This window comes from Podarcis vaucheri (genome assembly GCF_965113315.1).
Source record: "Podarcis vaucheri genome assembly, chromosome: 7".
Classification (NCBI taxonomy): Eukaryota; Metazoa; Chordata; class Lepidosauria; order Squamata; family Lacertidae; genus Podarcis; species Podarcis vaucheri.
Window position 1 is genome coordinate 46,024,064 of NC_138765.1, and position 10,068 is coordinate 46,034,131.

The following is a 10,068-nucleotide window of genomic DNA, read 5'->3' on the forward strand; positions in this document are numbered from 1 at the left end:
TAAAGCGAGATGAGCGCCACAACCCCAGAGTCGTTCGTGACTGGACTTAATTGTCAGGGGTCTCTTTACCTTTACGCATATAGGTACCTATGTGTTCCCTCATGGGAGGATATTTAGATTGGGAAAGTGGCATGTGGAGTTGGTTAGGGAAGCTAAGTAACTCCTGTCACACAGTGACTTGGCTCTGATCTGATCCAGCTTAGAATAGCATTTGCCTTTTTTGCTGCATGTCGGTGGTTTACTAAGACCACTAAATTTCCACATGTTCTACTGGCAAGCCAGGTGTCCCCCATCTTAAATTTGTGCAGTTGGTTATTACGTTTGTCCCTACTGAAAATCATTTTGTTAATTTGGGCCCTGTTCTCCACTTAAGGTCATTTTGAAACCCAATTCTGTCTTCTGTAGCATTGGCTACCGTTCCCAGTTTGGTGTCATCTGCAAATTTGATGAGTATCCTGTCAATACCTTCAACTATGTCATGTATAAAGTTGTTGAGTAAGTGGGCCCAGGATAGAACGCTGTGGTACCTTACTTGTCACATTTTTCCAAGATGATGATGAACTGTTAGTGAGTACTCTTTGGGTGTGGTCAGTCAACTAGCTACAAATTCACCTTATTTTGTACACATTTTACCAGCTGCTCTGCAAAAATATCACGGGGGACTTTGTCATACACTATACTTATAAGATACATGTGGGTGAACAGAATCTATCAAATTCTTAAGTGTGAATAATCCAGCCAGATCCCTAAAGAATTCACTCCCTCACTGACTCACCAATAATTGTTTTATTCTTTATTTCAAATAACATAAATTTGAGTCAATAATAAGCAACAAAACATAGGTGTTTAAAAGTACAATTATTGTTTATGTTAAATGTCTAACTGCCCCACCCAGAGGCCTCAAGCAAAACTGCAAGCCCAGCTATGCCTGGTGATGTACCTCAAGTTACAAATGTAGTTTATTTTTCACATCCTTTCTTCAATGATCAAGTGCATGAAGCTACTTCTTTTTATCCTCAAAGCCCGGTGAGGTTGAGAATGAAACAAGTAATAAGAACATGAGAACAGCCTGCTGGATCAGGCCAGTGGCTCATCTAGACCAGCAGTCTGCTCTCACTGTGGCCAAACAGATGCTTTTGGGAAACCCGCAAGCAGGACCTGAGTGCAGGAGCACTCTCCGTTCCTGCTGTTTTCAGCAACTAGTATTCAGAAGCATTCTGCCTCCAGCCATGGAGACAGAGCATACCCAACCCAGCTAGTTGCCACTGACAGCCATGAATCTTAAAGTCAACCAAGTTGGTAGCCATCACTGCCTCTTGTGGGAACGAATTCCACACCTATGAGCTGTGTGAACAAATACTTTGGTTTTTTGTCCTAAACATTCAGCTTCAGTTGATGTCCATGAGTTTTCGCATCATGAGAAAGTGAGAAGTGATCTCGTAAACCTCATCTTAATCCAACAGTCACAAGCCATCTCCTATTTATTTTGTAAATTGGTCAGTCAATAAAGCATTCAATATCTTTACTGTAGTCAATGACCAGCATTGGTCAGTCAAATTTGTTAGGAATCATTTGTCATCAGAAAGAATACAAACAGTGTAGAAGTATGTTTAGCACAGGAGGTCTCCAGCAGATGGGGCAATGGAATTCTGTCTGATCTGCAAACATATATATCTTGTATCCCATCTGTAAGCAAATAACAGATTGCCCCCCTCTATGTTTTGCAAGCTGGAAGTGAGGTACAGAGAAAGCCAGCACCTTAATATATATTAACCTGAATCTAGGACCCACACCAGGAAATGAAGGTAGATTTCCCAAACATTATACAGGCTCCTAGCTTCTCTTCTACATATTATACAAGCAGTGACAGACAAGCTAACAATGGGCTATATCAATCGTGAAATTTGAAAGTCTCTACTTTAAAACACATCTAAGTCTATAATTTTCTACTGGTTGCCACTTCCATGTCGTTTAAAGAGGGGAAATGCCAATATGTAGACAATATGTAGAAATTGTCATATCGCACTCCCAAGTCAGAAGTTTGTCTACTTGTAAGCAAGCCCTACTGAGCTCAATGGCACTTGCGCCAAAGTGTACAAAGGATAGCAGCCAGAGAAATGGATGAGAATTTAATTTTTGTTCCTTATGATACAGAGTAGACCAACGGAATATGTGGCACAATTTTCTTGTTTAGACCCAGATGCTGAAAAAATTGAGGTAATTTTAATATTTGTATGTTCTAAAGTATGACTGTATTTTTTATTGATTTTCTTGTTTTATCTTTTCATAAAGTGCTTTGAGGTGGTTTTTTATTTTTACAATCAAGCAGTGTATAAATTTTATGAAAAAAATACTGATCAGTGCATTTTATTTCATATAATCCAATATCAAGATATTTTTACTCAATACTGGACCTATAAAATGGCATACTTCAATATAATTTACAGATATAATTTAAGGGAATATATTTGAAGCAACTTGTGTGCCGAACTTATAAGCAGGATAAGTTTTGACAGTAGAAACAATTCCATACATCAAAGTTTGCTTTTCGCCATATTGATTAACTCTATGAAATAGTTCTCAGCTGAAGAATTCCAGTTATCAAGATCATATGGAACTTCAAATGTTGGTTTTTCTCTAAAAATTGCAAGAGCAAGGAATACCGCAAAGTGTGCTGTGAGTCCCCATATTCGAAATGAAGTATTGCGTTCCGAGTCATCATATTCAAAAGAATGTAATAAATAAGCGATATTGCCCATCTTTTTGGGAATGCCTGTGTACTTTAAAGGCCTAATAAAATACTCCAGTGGTACTGAAAACACATCACTGACTTCTTCTGGATTAAGACGGGCTTGGAATGTATCCTCTATGAAGGCGACAACTGGAGTTACTAAAGAACGAGTCTGAAAAGGAAAAAAAAAAAGGTTTGGTTCTCTATAGCAACTAAAAGTCAGGGCAAAACACTACAAATATCAGTGGAAAACATAAGGCAGGCAGGGGTTACCAGTTTGCCTCCAGATACTGAACCAAAACTCCCATCAGCCCTAAAAAAATTTTTAATTCTTAAATAGCCACTGGCCATGCTTGCTGAGGCAACATGTAGAGCTCAAATGGTTTTAGAGTGGTGTGATTGGTTTGGCCGCACTGGGTGCCACGTTGCAGGGGGACTCTACAACAATGCTGAAGAATGGAGTATGGGAGGGGGACACACTGAATTTTAGCATTGCAGAGGGCACCACTGAAATTTGAGAGCCCAAATTCCACCACTGTGTGGGGCACACCATATTGGCTACCTGTACAGATTCAGAGACTAAGCCCTAACCAGAGAGGTCAGTTAACAGAACTGATCTGCCCAGAGTGGCAGGGGCAACCCAGTCAGATGGTCAGAGTACAGATAATAAAATTCTTATTAATGTTACTATAATCCAGGGGTGTCAAACTCAAATTCATTGGGGGCCGCATCAGCAGTTTGGTCACCCTCAAAGGGCCGGTTGTATCTGTAGGACTATGTGTCCACTCTTTATTATCATAAATTATTGTCACTGCATTCAATTATTACTGTTTTTTGTAATAATGTAGACGGTCCACTTTACATTTATTTTAATGGTGTTTGGAGTGTGCGCGCGCGCCTCTCTCTCTCTCCCACTCACCGCCCCCCCACCAGCCACCCCATATTCCCAAAGAACAACTTGATCACGGGCATTGTCTGTCCTGGAAAGGCTGGCTGTGCAAAGATGGAGAGGGTGGCGAAATGAAGAGGAAGGGAAGCCCCGGGCTGGTGAAATCCAGCGCGGAGGAGAAGAGGACGCCTCCCGCAGGGCGAGTTTGCATGCCGGGAAGGATCGGGAAGCAATAGCAGGACGTGCAAGGAGAGAGGGGCTTTTGAAGCCACCCACCCTGGGAGCAGACTCTCCTTTAAAAAAAAAATGATGATGATGGATTCTTAACATCTGGTGGGAATTTTATTTTCTCTCTCTTCCTGCTTTCTCCTCCTCCCGCCACCAAGCTCGCCGCCGCTGCCACCATCAGCATCTCTTTGCATTTGATGTGTGATTCTGGGAGGGGGGAATGCAGAGGAGTTGGAGGCAAGGCGAATGGATATAATAACGCGGAGAGTTTGGCGAGGAGAAGACGCAGATGCTCCGGATTGCTGGCTTGCTCCTGGCTGAAATCAGAAATCCGATTGCGCACTGGGTTGTGATTGGAAATCTAATCAGATCCAGGGATTGGCAAGGGGGGAGAGCGTGAGAGCAGCGGGGGGGGGGGCAGAGAGGGAGAGAAGAAAAGAAGAGCCCCAAAGTTGGTGTTTCTGAGAAAATAATTTCAGATGTTGCAAGGGGACACGCCTCGGTGGAGGGCGGAGGGGGAGACACGGGAAGCACGGCTGTGGGAACCCCCGATGTAACGTGACGCACATGGATCCGCTCGCAGAGAAGGAGCCGCTTGGCCAGAGCTGAGCAGCCATAACAAAATCGTGTTATTAAACCAAACAGCGGCCGTTTCAGACAGACGGGGCTGCCGCTGCTGGTTGTGGAGGCAGCAAGGGAAACCTTCCGCAGAAGCCAAAAACGCTTCTCTCCCACCAAGAGGGATTCCAAGGTGGCTGAGGATTGGAAGAAAAGGGGAGTTTGGGGGGCGGGCGGGGAGGATCCAGCATCCCCGGAGAAGATCCAAGGCTGGAATAAAAAAGTTTCTCTGAGGAGAAAGACTCCCCCTCCGCGATGCGGAGAGACCTGACCTTCCGCTTGCTCTTTTTGAGCAGTGAGCGGGAGAGAGAAGCCAGCTGCCCGCCTCGCTTCGGCCCCCGACGACAAAGGCGCAAGTTGAGAGACGCAGGGACATTTGAAGTAGCAGCCACGTCCTTAAGAGCGACGGGGGGAGGCGAGTAGGGAGCCGCACCATGTAAACTTTCTTGTGTCAAAAAAAAAAAAAAAAGCGAGAATAAAAGGTGAAGGCTGGCGGCCGCCAGCGACTACACGGGCCACATGACGAGGTCTGGTGGGCCGGATTTGGCCCGCGGGCCTTGTGTTTGACACCCATGCTATAATCCAACCCCAAGTTGGATGGAGGCAGCAAAAGAATAAGACCTTATAGGAGAAATCTAAAGAGTAGTGCAAGTTAAGTGCAGGAAGGAAGGAGCAGGAGAAAGAACTGGACCCAGGTACCTTATACTTTATCTAAATGCACCTTACTTTATCTATTACAGGTAGAAGCCTACAGATGACTTCAGCCTGTTCAGGACGGAGCCCCACTTCTTCCTTGGCTTCGCGGAGAGCTGTTGCTATTTCATCTCTGTCTGTTGGGTCACTTCTACCTCCTGGAAAACACACTTCTCCTGGGGATCTTCTCAGCTAGGGTTTGGAAGAACAGCTTTGTTAAGTAATTATTTTAAGCGACAAAAATATGATCCTAGAAGACAGTTCTTAACATATCAGGATTCCCCATTTTTTATTAAACAACTTGTACGTTACAAAGAGAACAACAACTACCAGGCTTTTAGAAGACATCTGAAGGCAGCCCTGTTTCGGGAAGCTTTTAATGTTTGATGTATTATAGTATTTTAATATTCTTTTGGAAGCTGCCCAGAATGGCTGGGGAAGCCCAGCCAGATGGGCGGGGTATAAATAATAAATTTATTATTATTATTATTATTATTATTATTATTATTATTATTATTATTTCATACGCTACAGTCTTCTATATGGTTCTCAATCTCTCTGCATAAAAACCTATGTTGACAATAGTTTGCAACTGATGTTTTGCATACATACTAGATTAATTAATTTATTCAACTGTTACACTATACATTGTTATTCATGGAAGATTAAATTCTGCAAGGAAGGAGAGATATAAAATTGCAGAGATGGAAGGGGAAATTTTTCAACCCTTATGATTTCCAATTTTTGAAATATTTGTACCTCCAAGAAGTGTATAGAATCATGCATGGAATAGAGAAAATGGGTAGAAAAAAGATGGGCACTGGTCTGATCCAGCTATTCTTACATACAATTGAGAGATTTGACTACATACTACTCGCATTCTCTCTTCTCACACATTGACACAAGGCAATATATTTCGCAGCAAACCTTACACATTGTGGAAGTTTTTTTCTTCCAGATTTTCATACCTTCATTGATCTGACAGTGAAAAGAACCCACAGCTTTCCATCTTTAACCATCAGCGGAATAAGAACAGAGGCTTTTGGAAGTGTTATATGGGAAAATCTGTTTCCAACATCAAACTTCTTTAAGTTCAGTATAGCTTTATCTTTCACACTTATTCTAGAAGAAGCAAAAAGAGCAAGCATTTCACAAAAACCTGAGTTTTCACTCCAGGATTATTGTTAATTTGCATAAGAGGAATATTAAACAAATCTGTTCATATTCTTGCAGATTCAACAAGATAAATATTCTACTAATCCAAATCTCTAGAGGCCCACAATAAGTTTGTATTCACCTAGAGGCAAACACAACTGGAAAATTGTCTGCAATGTATATATATTGACAGTAATCTAATAACATTTTGTTTAGTAATGTAGCAAACTTTGAACAAAAAGCATAATGAATAAAGCACAACAACGGGATGGTTATGAGCATGGCCTGTTTTATTTTAAAAGAGCTATTTCTTACAGTCCATGGCAAATCTTACAACTGCACAAAATAAGAGTTTAATACTGAAACATTTTTGCGGTCTCACTATTGTGCAAATACATAAAAAACTCTGCACACACCATTTAATACACGTTAATGAATATCAAATGACTGTCGCTGCTTGTTCCATGCAGACACAGAGATAGAAAATTAATTTGCCTGTTTTGCCATTTCCATGACATTTCCTTTTTCATGAGTCATGCTCCGGATCAATCACAGATCATGAACTGTAAAAATCAGAGATAAGCTGCTTTCCGGCACTATGATGGGAAAAAACATGTATCCAAGGCACTGATCCACGTGGATCCTTATAATTTTTTTGCAAGCGATCCCTCAAAACCACCACCATATCATGTGTCATGTTGGTATTCACAGATGTATTTAGTCACTTGGTGGTGGTTTTATTGTGATTCTGTGTAAATCCATGAAGCCTTGGATCAATGTTTTTGACTAATGGTAAGTGTGCAAAGGATCAGTCATTTCAACTATGCTGCCTGCCAAGATTTAATTTGAAAGTGGGTGGGAGTTTTTTGGTGGTGGGAAGCCTCCATGTAAAATTAGGCAGTCCTGTGCAACTAGGATCCATTTTAGTACTACTAGAGACAGGAAAGAATATGTGTGTGCTTTCTTTCTGTCCAGAGGTGGTGCATTTTACAGAGAAGGATGTGACCAGAGGAGATTGTGCCCAGGACACTCTCCACAAAATTCCAAATGCATCATGGGCCAAACTAAAGTGGCCAAATGCTTATTTTGGAGTGGCCAACATCAGTTCTTCTTTTCCTTCTTGCAATTATTGGTGCCCTTGACAGAGGCATTTGCCCACAAGGAGTTCTGGGCCAGGCAGGATCCAACATTATCTTGTAGATACCTGTCCCATATAATCACTGGTGTATCATTTGTGCCGGCCTACAGCAGATTTTGGGATGCTCCTCCCCGTTGCTTATTTCATATGGTCTTTATTATGTCATCCGGCATTTATGAGCGTTCCACAAGTGCAATAATTTTGTTTGAATAACATTATTATTGTACTCAAAGTAGGGAGTCCCCCAGTCATGGAGAAATAAGATTCGGGGAATTCTAATGTTTATTTTGGGTTTGGAGGGACACATCACATTTCCTTTTTAAAAAGTGTTTCAAACTCTGAGCAAATAAGAAATCAGGAACTAGTAACCAAATCCAGCATTGCATGAGATGGTTTGAATAACCCTTTTATTCTGCTGTTTATTGATCATTATTTCACTTTACATTTAAGTTTTTAATATTTTATTGTTTTGTAAACTGCTTGGAAATATTTACGGTTAGTATATAAATTTACAGAAGAAAAGGCCAACCGGGTAACAGGATTTTAAACATTATGCAAGTCCCAGAGGTGAAAGGAACGTAAGGCTGTAGCTACACTGCCAAATCTTAAAGCATGTTTATGCAAAAGTAAGTCTCAGTAGGTCATCCTACCTAGTAAACATGGATAGGAATGCAACCTGGTAGTAGTAGGCCCTATGGAATGCAGTGAAGCTTCTGAGTTTGCATTCCTTGAATTGTGCTGTAAGAGTTTTACCTTTATTAATTATATTTTATCATCACTGTATGCCACCCTGGGCCACATTTGGGTGTTGAAGGTGTGTGATTGAAATTTTAGAAATAAACCAAACTTTAAAGAGAGCAGAAACCTGAAGAGTTATATAACCATTCCAGGTGCCCTAAGAAAAAAGCTTGTTTCAGGGTTGCACAAGGCTGAAAAATCCTCAAGGTGACTCCTCTCAACAATTTCAGTTCTTTAGGCTGCACTCATATTCCAGTTACTTGGAAGAAAGTCCACTGAACTCAATATGACTAAATATTGTTTTAATATTAACAGTACTGTAGACTGCTTCGAAAGGTTGCTTATGCCTTAAAAGTCGTTATGTAAATATTTGCCCAGACAAATGTCATAATTCTGTCTTGTTACCTTGTGAGGAAAACGCATCAACACCTTAAGTAAATAATAAACAAGTTCCTTGTGGAGGAAGCACACGTGAATACTTTAAAAAAGTAAATAAAGTTTCAGCGTGCATGCCACAGGAAAAGCTATGTACGATATAATTAAGGACCTAATCATTCAACATCCTAAAGATTGTTAGTTTTATTCCTTCGCTGACCTTCTTGTATCACTGTGCTTACTTTCAATGAAAGTAAATAATTATTTATGAAGCAACAAAAAAATAAAATAAAAGTGTTGGGCATATATAGTACCAAAAGAAAAGCCACAGGCACCAACCTCAGGCTTTCTTAAAACAATAATCCAGACTGCCCTAATCCTGCCCTTCTTTATTCACAAAGCAGCACGTCAATCACCCGTCTTGGTGGGAGGGGGACACGTTGTTCACGTTACCTTCCTCGTTTGTCGTCATCAGCAGCCATTTTGCAAAGCCCGAGTCCAAAGTCATCTGTCATTGCCAGCAGCTGTGAGCTCCCTCTCGCCTGCTCGCTCCTTCAAAAAGAACGACTCCATTGGCTCTTTGTCGCTGATTGGCAGCTCCGCGCCCCCTTGTTACGCAAGACAGGGACGGTGCAGCAACGACGCCAAGTTGCTATTGCTGGCTTGGTGAAAAGTGACGTCAGAGGCAGGGAGGGCGTGCATTGGAAAGAGGGGGAGGTGAAAATGTGAGGAAGCCGGCTTCCTATTGGCTCTGGTGGATACGGAGATTATTGGATGGTTGCGTTGGCGTTGAGTTTATCATCCGCGGCAACTTTTTCTCTTACCAGTGAAGGGGGCGGGGGGCAGAAGGCAGGTTTGTTTTCTGCTTTTGCAAATCTTGAGAGAGAGGCTCCTGGGTGGGAAGGAAGGAGAAATGGTTAGCTTAAAATAAAAAGGAGAACACTGTTCTTAGAAAGCCTTGTGCGGGGAGGTTTTTATTTTTTGCAATCTGTGTCTGGAGTAACTGAAAACATGGACATGAGCACAGGCGGCTGCCAAACCAGTTCTCCCACTGTGGCGGTCTAGGGCATATCTTTAAAAATACAATTAAAAATCATATCACATCTAGGACCAGAAACTGTTACAGTGGCAGCAATACTGGAGCTTTTTTTTTTTAAAAAAAAGGAAGGCAAAAAAGGCACTTGACAAAATGATAGTGGCTTAATGACACAGAAAGAGAAATAAAATACAAATAGGGAACTATGGGGCACGATACAGCCATAATTAAGAAATATTAAAACTGCAATCTTAAGCACATTTGTCTGGGCATAGTAGTTCCTCTTAAACACACATGAAGATTTCATTACATTACCAAAAGAATCTTACTGGTAGTGAATCAAAGATGCATACCCTCCAACATTTCTCCGATGAAAATAGGGACATCCTATTCCATAATAACAACTTTACTATCTGGGTGGCTTCCCACATATATAAAAACATAAAAAACATTAATTATTTTTTAAA

The 10,068-nt window shown here is 41.3% G+C and overlaps 1 protein-coding gene across 1 annotated transcript; it reads right to left on the minus strand.

Moving 5' to 3' along the window:
* Positions 1 to 771: 771 nt before the first annotated feature.
* On the minus strand, positions 772 to 9,245 carry NUDT7 (nudix hydrolase 7). Its single transcript, XM_082233261.1, has 4 exons — positions 9,019 to 9,245; positions 6,128 to 6,281; positions 5,193 to 5,351; positions 772 to 2,903 (listed from the first exon to the last, which is right to left on the minus strand). Exons 1-4 carry the CDS (start codon positions 9,078 to 9,080, stop codon positions 2,535 to 2,537), a joined length of 744 nt encoding a protein of 247 aa, XP_082089387.1. The 5' UTR covers positions 9,081 to 9,245; the 3' UTR covers positions 772 to 2,534.
* Between the last annotated feature and the right edge of the window lie 823 nt (positions 9,246 to 10,068).